Raw genomic sequence first — 15,700 nt, 5'->3', positions numbered from 1 at the left:
CATGTACCGTCTGGGGCAATGTATCCTGCTAATTCTATCGGGTGTACGGTTGTTTGATATTTCATTAAGTTTTGTACTAGATTATCTCCGATCGTCATTATTCGATAAGAATGCATTTTAATGCATTCTTCTCGTGTTACTTCCTTAATGTATTCTATTTCGGAAAAAGGGGGGGACCATTCATGAGAGAGTGCGCCGCATGTTTTGGCTCATCGTTTGACTTCTATTTTGCAATAACGAGCTTTTACAGTTACAAAATCATTAAGTTGGAGTAGGGATATTGCAGTTACAGTAGAATTGATTATCGAATTAGGAATGTCGCATTCAGCAATGTCTACAAGAGAGAAGATAGTAATGTTAGTAAAACGTTGAAAACAATCGTAGGCTATGAAAGGAGTGACTATTTTAAAGTATTGTTGGAAAAAGATGCTGAGAATTACTGCTTTCATCTGAAACATAATTTTTCAATTACTACTAGTTTCGATGTATGATTTTTTTAAACCATTGGCGTGGACTGTTTGAATTTCTTTTTCGTTTATTTTTATTTTAATATTTTCTTTTTCTCCCACTTCCAGGACCAAGTAGGGACCGGCAACGTGACTGCCTGTGAGTTTATGTGGCTTTGGGCCACTTTTTAGAAAAACCCATTGACCGACTTTGAATTTGCTAGGATTTATTTTTTTCTCATATTGCATTTTGGTTTCTTCCTTAGATGCTATTAATTTTTCTTTAGCTATTTCATGTATATTATGTAATTGTTTGACCAAGTTTTCCACGTAGCCTTCGTAGGTAGGTAGTAAATCTTGCTCTTGTAGGCGTTCTGCGCTTGGTAGGCGTTGCTTACAAGCGAACAGCAGTTCCCATGGCGAGAATTGGTTGCTGCTGTGCCAGCTTGTAATGTAATTAAATATAGCAAGTTCGACATACTGGTCCCAATTTTTAGTCTTGGAAGTGAACATTTTTAGATATTCAATTAATGATAAATGAATTCGTTTAACATTGTTGGCCTGCGGGTGATAAGCCATTGTAATAATATGCTTAATTTTGAAGCGAGCTGCAATACGTTTCATTAGTGAAGTTAGTGCCTCTGTCACTTACTATGACGTTAGGTGCTCCAAAGGTACATATTAGTTTATTAATAAGGTTATCAGCTACAGTAGTAGCTGTTTGGTCTGTCATGGGTGCCGCTATGGCGTATTTGGTAAACGTGCACATGCAGGTAAGTAAGTAAGCGTTTGCCGTTTCCGTAGATTCGAGTGGGCTTACTACGTCTATGCTGACTTTAAAAAAGGGAACCGGCGGAGTATCGGTTATGACCATTTTTTGTTTGACATTATGTCTATTTAATTTCCTCAATTGGTATGGTAAGCATTTTTGAATAAATTCTTGCACATATTCTTTTAAATGTACCCAGTAGTATTTATTCTTGATACGGTTGTATGTTCTATTGCAACCGTTATGACCGCCTATCGCTGAACAGTGGGCCTCTTCGATTATTTGTTGACGATGCTCGATGGGGGCGAAGACAATATATCTCTGACATACTATAATCTTGACTACAGAAGGACCCAGTGTATTTTTTATCATTCGTAAAATTTCAAAGAATTCGATGAGTTCAATTTTTTTACTTTGGTCTATACTAACGGTTTTAATTTTTTTTTCAGTTAAATTTATTACTCATTGCTTCAGTGCCAGATATATATAATTTCTAATGTTTTCAGTAGTCTCTCTATTTTCATGACAGATTAGAATAATAAAATGCACGTTGTTCCCTATTTTGATTACAGTGGGTCGGCTAATTATAATTTGTTCATTTGTGGTAGTTTATCATGTTTAGATAAGCTAAGCGCACCTTCATCCAGGTGGGTACCAAAGGTGTCAGAGAAGTATAAGTAATTGTCTCGCCTCATAAATAGTGCGTCCCGACAATAGATAATGTTTTTGTTAGGTAACGTCACGAGTTCGGTAGGGGAGTTGACTGGGTCTTCAAGCATCACGTCTTTCAAAAAGGTTGTATCCTGTTTTGGTTGTGTATCCTGTTTATTCTTAGTCTTCATTATGCGTATCATATTGTGTGACAAATTTTATTGCCTTCAGAGTAGTACGTGTTTTCGGTAACTGTAGGATAATTAGTATGCGTGTCTGGTTCTGTTACTGGCGCGTCTACTTCCTGAGGAAGTGGATTCTTTTTTTGACGCGACAGGAGGGACTTTATGGCTTCCAGGTATTTTGTATTAGGTTGTCGGCTCCTTGCGCGTCGCGTGGTCATCGCGTGCGTATTTCCTGGCCTTTTGGTGTCATCATTTAGTTGAGCTATCAAGACCAGCGTTTGAACCGGATCTTGCCTAGTTACTTGCAAATACTTATTGAGCTGTTCGACTTCCTGTAGAGGATTTCGAGAGAGTGCGTCTACATTGACATTCGACGCGCCTCTTTTATATCTGACTTCGAAATTAAAATTTTGTAACAATAGTCGCTGATGAGTTGTTTGTGAATTTGGGTCGCTTATCGAGTGTAAATGTACCAAAGGTCTATAGTCAGTAATGATGATGAATTTTCGGCCGTACAGATATGGTCTGAATTGTGAAATACTCCATACTATTGCTAATAGTTCGAATCGAATAGCAGGGTACTTACATTCAGCAGGTGTGAGAGTACGTGAGATGTATGCTACAGCGTGTTCTGGATCTTTGTCATCAAATTGAGAAAGCGACCCTGCGATTCCGATTTTGGATGTGTCAGTGATAAGAAAAAATGTCCTGTCGAAATCCGGGTGTCTGAGCACTGGAGGTTCACATAATTTATCACGTAGTGTCTGAATAGGTCTTTGCTGCTCTTCCGTCCAAACGAACGACTGGCGTTTCTTTAATAGAATAGTAAGTGGTTTAGAGATTTTAGCAAAATTTTCTATGAATCGCCTATAGTATCCTGCCAGACCTAGCCATTGTTTAACATTCTTGGACGTGCGCGGGACTGGGAATTCTTTTACTGCGCGCAGTTTGTTGTTGCACAGGTGTAGTCCGTCTTTCGAAATTATATGTCCGAGATATTCAATTTCCGGGCGTAGAATTTTACATTTCTTCGGATGAAGGATCAGATTAGTTTCACGAAGGCGTTTCATTAACTCGATGACGCTCTCGCAGTGTTCGTCGAATCTTTATGCGCAAATATCATCGAAAAATGCTACTAAATTTTTTAAGTCTGATACTAGTAAATTTATTAGTGACAGAAAAACTGGTGCGCTAGTTTTTAGTACAAAGGACGAGCGACAAAACTGATATAGGCCTGACTCGCATTGGAATGCCGTTTTATGCCTGTGTTCCTTTTTAATGTTTATCTGATGATATGATGAATACATATTGAATAATGTGAATAGTTGCGCACCGATCATCCGTTCAAATAAGTCGACAGGTAAAGGGACTGGGAAATTATAATCCGGAATAATTTTATTTAGCGCGCGATAATCAAATACGATGCGCGGCGGTTGCGGTTCGCCATCTTCCGTATTTTTTTTGTGCACGCAAAAGACTGGTTCGCAGTATGCGCTAGTTGATTTTTCGATAATCCCTCTTTCTAATAATTCTTGCATTTGTTCATTTATAAATTTACTGATCTGCGGGGGGTGCCTAAACTATCGGAGTCTGATTCGGACTTCGGAGGTAGTACAGATCTCGTGCTCGATAATACTCGTGGCTCCGAGCTTGTTGCCCTTAACAAAGAATCTGTCGCTGTAATTTTCGACGATTTCTTTAATCTTTGCCCGTTGATCTTGTTTGATATGGTCCGATTTAATCGATTGAAGTAACTGTTTGACTCTTTCGTCACGATTGTTAATTTCTGGGTTAATAAGTAGTGCTGCGCGACGCGCTCTAGGTACTTTTCCCTTAATAATCGAACGGGCTGTTAATAATGCATTTAATGCTTTACTAACTACATTTGGTTTTTGTAAGTTACTTTGTGATTTAACAATTGGATCGAGGTATCTATTTAGTATTTCGAGCAAGCATACGCGATCGCTATTAATTTCAGATTCTTTATTATTTAAACAACTAATAATACTGTTAGTTTATTCTTGTATTGACGGATATCTGATTCTAATTTTTCTGATTTTTTAATCATTTCTGATGCTTTGTTTAAAGTGTAGAGAAAATCGGATTCGTTTTCCAGAGTTTGCATGCTCATGCTAGAAGTTACGTATACAGAATTAATTTTTTTTGAGTTCTCGGAAAGTTCGTTAACAGAAAGGTTGTACAGATTGTCGAATTCTGATTTCTTTTGTGTTTCTCGGATTTTGTTTTCAGACAGCTGAGGTATATACTCTTTATGAGTCAGTGTGTCATTCTGTTTTATGTCATTGTGACCATTTTTTTTACATGGGTTTTGTATACAGGCGCGTTCGTCCTCTGAGTTTCGACCGCTAGGTTCGGCAGTTTCCCGCTAGGGTCGTCGATCGAATACGACGAGTTATCGCCAGGCTGTGCCTCCCCTTTCTTTTGCGAGAGGTATCTTGCTGGATGCTTGGTTAATTTTTTTTACTACGGAATTAGCTTCAATGTAACAGGATTTATTTTCGGTGAGAATTGGGAAAAACAAGTCGTTAATTTTTAAGAGATTCCTGGCGTAATCAATATGCGCTCTGTACGTTTTTAATGACTTGCTTCCTATTACACCGTCTTCTAATATAGGAAAATTTTCCGGTACTATGTGAAAATCTAGTACAAAGTTATGAAAGGTTAATCAAAATTTTCCTAATGTCAAGATACTTTCTTGCGAGATCCCTCGTAATTCGTATCTGTCTAAAATATTTATGTGGACACCGTCTGGTTTGCTTGAAATTTGAAGTAGTGAGACTGCTGCCTTGGTGTCTACGATGAAGCTAAATTTTTGTTTAAGTGTGTTTATTTCAAGCTGTGTTGTGGGTGACTGATTATTAAGATGCAAAAGGATGATTTTTTGTACGTACGAAGTTATAATAGCGTCGACCGTCCTTGGCCGATAATCCTTTCCCGCTATCACCAAATTCTTTAAGGGGGAGGTAAGGGAGGCGGTGTATCGCTCTCAGCAAGGCAGAAGAGGAAAGGCGATCTCAATAAATATTCTCACCTTTTACCAACCAAATACGTTTATTATAAAATCGCTACCTTGAGCGATGACGAAAAAACAATCTATCAAACCTTAACCTAATACACGATAACTTCTTACTAACTAAATGAGATGACCGGAACATGAGCGCCTTGCCGTCTCTCAACCAACTCGATACACAATAAGGAAAGAAAACTTAACCACTAATTCAGCTCTGCCGGCCCGCGAGAGCCTGGCACAACGCACAAGTCGCGAATAGCTAAAAAGGGTTAAAACCGATTAAGGAAGAGAAACGATAGGAGAGAGTATGACCTGTTAATTGGCAAAGTCCACTGAGCTGGCACGTTGATCTACTTTCTGCCGGCTGGTGGCTTCCTTGGATATGGTGTGACTGGTGGACAAAGGGGCCGCTCATGAGGACACTCTGTTGGTGCGTTAACTGGTATACTCGCGCTCGCGGGGTCACTTTCTTAATGCTCGCGAGAAGCAACGCAATAGTGCGTGGGAGACTGCTTCTCACGCCCTCCCCACTCACTTGTCTAATCAGCGGCACGCGGCACCGCCAAGCGTGGCCAGTGTTGCGCGGCTAGCCGCACTATAGTTGCACTATAGCAGCACTCTTTCTCTCTCTCTCTTTCTCTCTCTCTCTCTCTCTCTCTCTCTCGATGACTAACGAGAGCGCATGTTGTTGCGCGCTCCTGGCCACTAATACTGCTGCTACTCTCTCTCTTTCATTCTTGATGAAGAGAGAAACCGATGCTTAAACAAAATACTGGCATCAGGCACGAAACATACGTGCGCCAGATGCCCGCCATGAGCCCTTGCCGATCTCGGAGAGAGAAAAGGGACGCACGGTGTAGGCCATGACCAGCCTACACTGTTACAAAGTTTGAGGCGCTGTATTTACAGGGACTCCCGGGCAGCCTCAAGTGTCTGGGAACTCTTGTCTTTTTCCGCTTGTTGCAATTTTTGTTTTCTGAGTTTTCGTTATTCGCCATCACTCTTCCAGTGTCCCGTTTTTTTACAGTAGATGCAAATCGAGGAATTAGTTTGTTGTAATTTTTCTTGCGAATTTAAATTAATTGGGGCGCTTGTTTTTACTTGATTTTGCGCGGCCTAATGTGGCTGCTGGTTGGAGCGGGGACTAGTGCTATTGTTAGCTGCCGCACGAGGCTCCACCCACGGCTGCTGTTTGGGCTGCTGCCGTTGCTGTTGCGTAGTTAGCCGAGTCTGATTTTGATTCTGCGGTATCTTATACCAACAGTCTTTAGCTGTGTATTTTGGCTTATTGCAAATTTGGTAGATGTTAGTATCCTCAGCTTTCATTAATCGGACCGGCTCTACTTTAGGTTAGGTTAGCGCTTTTACTGTTTCGGTTATTTCCCCAGGATCCTGTACGATGAATTCTCGTTCAATTTCTATTGCTTTAGTTGTGGCTAATTCTAAATTTTCGGCTTCCCTCCTACGCGCTTTGATGACTCAATATAAACCGCGGATGAAGAATTTTACTTTATCTTTTTAAAGTTGGCTTTTAAATCCAGCATAGTTTCGATTTTCCCTTACTGCTGCTATAAAAAGTTCGTCAGCTACTGTTTTCACTCTATTAGAAAATGTGACTACATTCTTACCACGTTTTTGTTTTAAGCTTGCTAATTCGCCTGTTAATTGATTACAAGTTTTTGCTGATCCGAACAGTAGGTCTAAAAATTTAATCATTTGTTCTACATTATCAAACGTTTTTCCTTGCACGCTTTTAAGTGCATCACTGCTTAGTTTGATTTTAATTAACCTGGTGAGGTTATTTCTATTGATTGTCGGGACTATGTTGTGTGTCTCTCGACAACCGTCGATAAATAAGTGTAAAGTTATGTTGAATCCATCGAATTTAGGTACGAATTTAACAGCGTCTTTCAAGCTAAAATTTTTTAATGGTGATACTATGTTTTGTATGGAATTCATTAGTCCTGTTCTGAAAGTCCCCGGCGTATAATACGTAGTAAATGGGCTGCTTACAAAATTAGTTTTGTTTGTAGTGGCAAAATGTCGAATTGCAGTGAAATCAACTTTTTCCGATTTATTATGAGTCATTTGTGGTGATTTGGAAGCGGATGGTGTATTAGTCATAGACGCGTTTGTAGTGGGCGCGTTATACGTGTGTTACGTCGAGTACGAGTCAGACTATTTTTTGGCGGTAAAATTTAAATTTTTTATGAAAGGGAAGTTCCCGTAATTAAAAGCAATAGTCATTTAATAGCTGACTTTAATCTCAGTGACGCACTTACCCTTCTGGGATTAACCCTTAATCGATTAGTTTTTATGTATTTCGTGCTATAAAAGAAAACGCAAAACAATTGTAACACACACTCTATATTCTACTCTGTGACACTACGCACCTTCTGTAATTCGATCAATAAATATTATAAATGTATTTCTATAATAACTTATTTGAGAGTTATACCTAATCCACGTTCATCTCTGAGTTCTGAGGTACGAGTTTCTGGACCAGTTAAACTGCAGGTAAATTATTTAATTATTACTTATTCACTCGGTACTTTAGATACGTTGCCGCCCTGCTTTCGTTTGAGTCTCGCACCCGTGGTAAAGCGCTTATGCGTTGACCGAAAAGAGACAATCGCGTTTGAGTAATTCTTGTCAATTCGCGGCCGTTAGGTGAGACGTAACAACTGGGGACCCCTCCGGGTAAATTTTTTTAACGAAAAGCAGGATTAGGCAAGAGTAAATTTTTTTTTTACAAACATGGCTACGGGAGCCGATTTGAGAGACAAACGAAATGAGGAAGCACTATTAGTATTAAGAAACTGCATAGTAGATCCAAATTTTATAACTAGTAGAGAACCAACATTACTAGAATGTATAAAATTTCTGCACGCTCGTCAAGATTTAGGTTTCGAATCAGAAGGCAAAAAACAACAACTAGAAAAATCAATAAAAATTTTAGAACATTATATAAATGAACAATTAATAAGGAATTCATGTCAAGATCCACTTTTACTACTCGTTGTAGAAGAATTAATAAAACGTAATATAAGTCCAAAAGAAATTTTAGTCGCAGTAAATCGTATTGACGAACTAGTACAATTTAAAAATAAATTTGAGCCAATAATTGAATCAAACGCGGAAATAACGGAAGACGAGTCAGGGAAATATTTCCAAGCTTTGACAAACTTGACAATTGACAATTGTGGCGGGGGATTTCGGAAGTCATAACTGCGCTACCGAATCTCTTCCGCCACAAGGCCTGATTGGCTCTATACCCCCGGTTATTTAGGACACCAGACCGCCGTCTAACTAAGGCGATCGTCAGGGATAGGGCCTAAAAAAATAACCTAAAGGTCGTCGCGTATCCCGGTTTGCTATCACGGCGATTGCTCAGGGTGGGCAAACGAATGGGTATTCGCGATCTCCTCTGCTCCAGGCCTCGGTGTCCTACAATTCGATTCCTCTTTGTCTCCTCGTTTATGGTATGCCGGCAGCTCAGATGATGACTCCTTGTTTCAGGTCGGAAGTCCGAATTCGTGCGTATGTTACCTATAGAGGGAACCGAAAATATAACCAATCATCTTTACCCGATTATAACCGCTCACGGCTGAAAATAATCAGCATTCAAATAAGGCAGGGTAGCAAAAGTAAAAATTTATATAAAAAACAATTAATCACTTTTATTGACTTATTTCGTAATTCATAAGCACGTGGTCGGATTAATTAGGGTCAGTATGATTCTGCATAATTATATGAAATAGCAAGGACACAAAATAGTAGAAATGCAAATATTCCCTCCCGGTCGGTCTTTGATTGGGGAAAATGGCGGAACGGTCAGCGCGAATAATTGGATAATTGATTTTACACGTCTAAGCCTAACATTTGCAATAGCTAATATCTTGGCGAAAGGTCAACGCGAATAACTTAATCACTGATTTTAATTCGTCTGATCCTAACACTCGCAATAGCTAATCTTGGCGAAAGGTCAACGCGAATAACTAAATCATGGATTCCCTTTGTCTGATCCTAATACTCGCAATAACTAATAATTTGGTGAAAGGTCAGCGGTATCGACGGATCCACGCGTCGCAACAACCTATTACACCGAAAAATCCACTCCTGCACTCCGCGATTAATACTAATGAGTGGCATTTTGCCTACTTTCGGTTTTTCCTGCTGAGATTCGCGAACGAAATTAGCGTGAAAAAACAAGGTGGTTAGCGCAATTAATCATGCGAAACAAGAGTATCTGGCACAGGCACTCCTTCTGGCTCGAAGAACAACGGCAAAATGGAGGAGAATCGGCTTTTCGCGGTCAAAGATCGCTTTCTTCTCCTCTTTCCGAGAAGAAATATTATTATTGGTCGGTATGCTAATTCGGAGATCGGGAGCGCCCACCGAATATTTTATCATTGGTCCCTATGTAAATTAGAAAGATACAGCGCCCTCCTTGACTCTCCTATTTTCTTCGTTATTTACCCTCTCTCACCCCCCACTAAGTTAGCTAGCATTAATTGATGGGAAAGATCTACCCCTACTCTTATCTACTTTTCTATCCGGACGGAAATCAAATTTTATTCTAATTCGCTCGTTGGTCGTGACGTCACCAGCGAATTTCGTCAGAGGTTCGAATTCTGTCGGTTAATTTATCGATTAAATTTAACGGGGTATTTGTCGCTCGCTATTATAATAGGGGGTGTGTTGGTCGCATGCGAGTTTTTATAATTCGGTATTTCTTTCATGTTCATTTTTAATTATAATTTTAGTTCATTGTGAATATATATATAATGTACATCGTCTCAATTGTAGCGTCTCCATCTTCGCATTTACATATAATTCTATTCATCATTTCATATAATCTATCTCGCTAGCTCTTGTTTAGTCTATTTCGCTCGCTCGGTCTCGCTCGCTCGCTCTCAGTCTATCTCGCTCGCTCTTATTTAGTCTATCTCACTCGCTCTGTCTCAGTTTGTTTCGGGACTTCAAAATGGCCACTCGGTCTCTCGCGTGTACACCTCGTGTTCCCGTAACGGTCGTTGGAGCGTCTCCTGGGGCGCTCCAGTGTCGGTCAAGTTACGTGTTCCCGGGTGTATATGTATGGTCACCGTTGTGAGTGTGTGTGGCGCTCAGGATGTCGCCGATGGTGTTCGGCAGTCCGACACAGCTGATTGCCAGCTGCCACTTCATCGGCGATTTTCTGCTCGCCCCAGGTGTTTCAGTGTTTCGTGAGTGTCAGTGTTAATGCCTGGGAGTGTAACGGATCTGCATGTGTCATCAACATGCATTTTCGTTGCATTTCCCAGTGAAGTTTCCGTGTTTCCTTCGCCGGTCGGCAACACGTGGTCGTGAGTGTGTGCGTGCGCTCTCTTAGTCCGTGGTGCGCTCCTTTTTTTTTCTTTTGTGTGTCCGTCGGATCGATTTCAAGAGTTTGTTTCGCCAATATCTCCGGTGTGGTTGTTCAGGCATGAAAAAGGGTAATTGTTTCTTATAGGGTGCGTTTGTTTTTATTTTGTGCAACTGATTACGAGGCGGCAAGGGGCGGAAATGGCTTTCCTAAGGTGTTGCAATTAATGCAGCACTTAGGAAAGGTCTTGTAATGTACCGCATTCCAGAACCCCCCCTCCTGCCTGATCTTGGCGACGGGGCTCTTGTGTTGAGTTTCGGTCCCAACCGGACCCGGAAGAAGTAGACGCTGGTCTGTTCACCTCATCCCACCTACTCCGGCGGCTGGTGGTCGGTGGAGTTCTCGGTGGAGAGATGGTGTTCCCCACCGGGTTGTTCGAGTCCGAAGGGCCGTGTCGGCGGTGGTATGTCTCGGCACACCTCGGGCAGTCGAAAACCTCGACCCCCCGCCGGCCACAATTTCCGCAGAACTGTCCCTCTTTGGGGCGGGGGCAGTGGTTGGTTTGCCAGCAGTTGAAACATGCTCGGAGGGGGGGGGGGGTTAACCGTCGGGTCGGTCGGGATCTCCCTTAGTTGCCCGAACCCAGCTCCGGTCCGGTGAAGGAGTCGACCCCAGGATGGCATCTTAGCCGCAGCAGCTGATCGTGTTGCTGCGCGGCTGGTCGGAGGTCCAGGTAGGTCGTCCTTTGACCCCTCGGAGGAGGAATCCCCTGCACCCACCAGGTCGTCCAGCTGCAGGTGGCGCCGCGGATTGTATTTGCGACGCTTGCCGCTGGCCGTCCGGTAGTGCAGACCCTGGACCTCTGGATGGTCGACGGGATCCATCCTGGGTGTTGTTATTGGCCGGGTGGTGGTGGTCCGACCAATTGGAGTCGACATCACAGGCAAGCAGCCTGGGTGACCTCGACTCCCTGTGGCCGATGGCTGGACGGTGGTGGCGGTTGGTTGTGTGATGGTGGCAGCGGTGGTTGCGGCGGTGGTTAGTGGTCGGTTGGTGGTGGCGGTCGGTGGCTAAGCGGTGGTTGCGGCGGTAGTTGGTCGGTTGGTGGCGGCGGTCGGCAGCTGAGCGATGGTGGTGGTGGTGCGTCTGACGGGCTGTGGTGGCGGAGATGATGGAGGCGGATGGTTTTGCTGTCCCTGGACGACGGAGTGTGGGAGTCGGAGTTGATGGTCCAGCTGGTTGGGGGTTAGTGGTCTCCCGCTTTCCAGCTGGTACTGATTCCGCACCCGTGCCCAGGTAATCCTTCAGCTCTTTCTTCGCTTGCCCGTCTAGGGACAGCTCGGTCCCCTTTGAGGTGTCCGAACAATGGGATTTGGAGGTCCCATGTTCGGACAAAATCATAGCTGTTCCGCCGTCCACCTGGTCAACCGCCATCGTCATCTCCTCCCGGATGGCACGGACTATCTCCATCCGCTGGCGTTCCTCACCCCTCCAGTCCGCCTAGGGAACACGGGTCTGGAACGTGAGGGCCCAGCCCAGTTCCCCTTCCGCCACTTCCATGGCCTCCAGGCGTACCTTCTGCTTGATTTCCTCGACCATGTCCTGGATATACCAGGCTGACGGGTCTTCTGTGTTGGGCGGGGCTAGATGGTGGGCTGAGCCCTTACCCTTTCCTGGTACCCAGGCATGGTGGCGAGTGCCTGCAGGCGAAGGCTCTTCTCATAGCGGTCGGGTTCCGGGGCCTGAGCTGGTCTGGTCTCCCGCTTCCTGGTCCCCGTGATGGTTCTGGGGACTATGGACAGCGGGATCTTCACCGTCAGGCTCAGGCCCTTCTTTGACGTGACGAGGATCCTTGGGGCCATTGTAGATCTGAAAATAAGTCAGGTTAATGCGAAGGTCTTTTGGTCGATGTCAGGACAGCACAGTGCATGCATTTATCTGCTGGTAGGGCGAGAGGTGTAGCTTAGTCAACGACTACAGCCCCCTACTTAGCCTGGAGAGGCTAGCCTGTCCAGACGTAGGACAGCACTTATGGAGGTCAGTCACCAATGTTCGCGTAATTATTCCCCACGCTGCAGCCGTGTTAGTACGCAAGTTAAACCCCATGAGTCGGACAATACAGAATATGGTTAGATTGGTCAGGTTATCTATCTTCTTTTTCTTTAGTTTGGTCTTTGTTTGATCTAAGGTCATAGTTATTTTTGTCAGGGCTCTTAAATTTTTTTAACTGTTCAATATGAACTTTGCCAACTTTTTTCTTCGTCAGTGTCTCGATGGTAAATACTGTGTTTAAGAGTTTATCTAGCAATTTGAAAGGTCCTTCATATTTTTCGCCTAATTTGGTCGAGAATTTATTTGCTGCATTCGATAGGTGATGCGTTTTTATCAATACTAGGTCACCGGTTTTATATTCGGTCAACTTTCTCCCTATATTGATATGGTCAGCCATTTTCTCATGTGTTTTCTCTAGGTTCCTTTTAACTATTTCATGTAGGTATTTTAATTTTTTCAGCCTTTCAGTCCAATTTTCTGGTTTCAGTGTCGATCTATTACTTCTTTCGACGGGGTTGGCTTGTGGATGATATGGTACCGTCGTGTTGTGTTTGATGCCATATTCCTGTAACATGCTGTCTAAGTGTTTATTAACGTATTCTTTCCCATTATCGGTCAGTAAGTAGTCAGGTGTTTCCCATCTGAATATGATGAGTTCTTCTAATGCTCTCGCAACGATCTTTCCGTCTGCAGAGCGTACTGGTTTCATTTCTATCCAACGTGTGAAGAGATCTTGGAAAAATAAGAGGTATTTATTCTGTGTTTTTCTTCGAGGAAATTCCATAGTGTCAACTGCTACTATTGTCCATGGTCGGTCTTTTTTTCGTCGTTTCATAAGGCCCTCTTGACCTAGTTGGCTGGTTTTACGAGGTGTGATCAAAAAGTAAGGTGAATTTTGAAATTTAGCGGGCTACGTAGATCTTCGACTTTTTTATTTGGTTATGTCGGTACACTCGTCTAGAACATACGTTCCAAATTTCAGCTTTGTAGTATGTTTGGTTTGTTTGTGAGAGGCATAAAGGTTAGAAGTGTTTTGCGTGCTCCACGATTTGCTGCTGTCTAAAAACATGGATCAAAGAGTTTGCATTAAATTTTGTGTGAAAAATGGAATCAAATGTTCCAAAACACTTGAAATGCTGAAAGTGGCATACGGTGAGTCTACTTTAAGCCAAAAAAATGTTTACAAGTGGTATAAACTCTTCCAAGAAGGTCGAGAAGACACCGACGACGATCCTCGTTCTGGACGCCCCAGCACATCAATAACTGATGAAAATGTTGAAGAAGTGAAGAAAATAGTGTTGGGAAATCGTCGAATTACCATTAGAGAAATTGCTGATGATATTGGCATCTCATTTCGTTCGTGCCAATCAATTTTGACGAGTGTTTTAGACATGAGACGTGTGTCAGCGAAGTTTGTTCCGAAATTGCTCAATTTCGACCAAAAGAAACGTCGCATGAGCATCGCCCAAGAGCTACTGAATGACGTCAACGATGATCCAGATTTACTCAACAGGGTTATAACAGGTGACGAAACATGGGTATACGGTTATGACGTCGAGACTAAGACTCAATCGTCCCAGTGGAGGCATTCTGGATCACCAAGACCAAAAAAAGCACGCCAAGTTCGATCAAATGTAAAGGTTTTGCTTACAGTTTTCTTTGACTGCAGGGGCGTGGTGCATCATGAGTTCTTGCCACAGGGTAGAACAGTAAATAAGAAATATTACCTGCAAGTTATGCGCAATTTGCGCGAAGCAATCCGCCAGAAACGTCCAAATTTGTGGAAAAATAAAAATTGGCTTTTGCACCATAATAACGCCCCTGCTCACACATCGTTGCTTGTGCGCGAATTTTTGGCTAAAACCAACACAGTAACGATGCCACAGGCACTGTATTCCCCAGATCTGTCCCCCTGTGACTTCTTCTTGTTCCCAAAACTGAAGAGGCCCATGAAAGGACGGCGTTTGGCCACGATTGAGGAGATAAAGACGGCATCGAAGGATGAACTAAACAAGATCACAAAAAATGATTTTTTGAAATGCTTTGAGGAATGGAAAAAGCGTTGGCACAAGTGCATTATATCCGAGGGGGATTACTTTGACGGAGATAAAATAAAAATTGATGAATAAATAAATATTTTTTGAGAAAAATAAAAATTCACCTTACTTTTTGATCACACCTCATATATCTTTGACATAGCGGAGATCTTGTGACGAAGTTGTAAGTGTCAGTATACATTCCTCGCCAGTAATATTCGATACTAATTCTCTATACCCTTTTTCTATACCCAGATGTCCCGCTACAGGGAGGCAGTGTGCATTTTTCATGATTTCCATTTGTTATTCGTCAGGTACTACTAGTTTCCATTCCGTTTCTCCATTTGTTAACGGGTCCATAATCGGGTCTGGTCTGTTATAATATAGCATATTGTCTCCGATTTTCCAGTCCAAAAAGAAAAATAGAAAATTTCCAAATAGAAAATTTTGGGTAATTATCTGGTTTTTCTTTTACGTCTCTACGTTTTTTCAGGTACCAGTTGTGTTGTACTGTGCTGAAGGCTGCGATTTTGTTAGCCTCTTCGTCTATTCGTGACAGGGCATCAGGTACTTTATGCATCGTACCTTTACGGTGTTTAAAGGTCACGCGTTCTTGCATCAGGCATATCCATCTTCCTAATCTACCTTTTGGTTCTTTAATGTTAAACAGGTATATCAGTGCTGAGTGGTCAGTAATAATTATATAGTCATATCCTTCAAGGTATGGTCTTAGTTTCTTTATGGTATATACTATTGACAGTAATTCTTTTTCTGTCACCGAGTAATTTCTTTCTGGTGCGGTCAGTGTTCTGCTAATGTATGCTATTGGGTGCTCGCCATCATCAAAGTTTTGAGTCAATACGGCACCAATTGCAAAATCGCTTGTGTCTGTCTGAACCGTGAATGGTCGGGCAAAGTCTGGTCTTGCTAATACTGGAGCTTCTGTTAATGTTCGTTTCAGCTTGTCAAATTCTTCTTGTTGGCCAGTTTCCCAGTTGAATACTTGATGTTTCTTTAGAAGTTTTTGTAACGGTACCTTTATTTCCAAACAATTCTTTATGAATCTCGAGTACCATTCAACCATTCCCAGGAAACTACGTAGTTGTTTTACCGGTTTAGGTACTGGAAATTCTAGTACTGTTTTACTCCGGTCTGGCTCAGGTCGTAATCCTTCTTGGTCTAGCAT

At 42.4% G+C, this 15,700-nt stretch overlaps 1 protein-coding gene across 1 annotated transcript; it reads right to left on the bottom strand.

The window, feature by feature from the left end:
* Positions 1–12,569: 12,569 nt before the first annotated feature.
* LOC131663687 (uncharacterized) lies at positions 12,570–13,187 on the bottom strand. Its single transcript, XM_058934262.1, has one exon. It carries the CDS (start codon positions 13,185–13,187, stop codon positions 12,570–12,572), a length of 618 nt encoding a protein of 205 aa, XP_058790245.1.
* Positions 13,188–15,700: the final 2,513 nt, after the last annotated feature.

Source organism: Phymastichus coffea, unplaced genomic scaffold (assembly GCF_024137745.1).
Source record: "Phymastichus coffea isolate CEN01 unplaced genomic scaffold, Cenicafe_Pcof_1.1 PCOF00001, whole genome shotgun sequence".
Taxonomy (NCBI): Eukaryota; Metazoa; Arthropoda; class Insecta; order Hymenoptera; family Eulophidae; genus Phymastichus; species Phymastichus coffea.
This window is presented reverse-complemented; position numbering and strand designations above follow the sequence as displayed.

Bases quoted from the DNA above. Each gene is read 5' to 3' on its own strand.
- LOC131663687 (XM_058934262.1), bottom strand. From the start codon at position 13,187: ATGAAACCAGTACGCTCTGCAGACGGAAAGATCGTTGCGAGAGCATTA.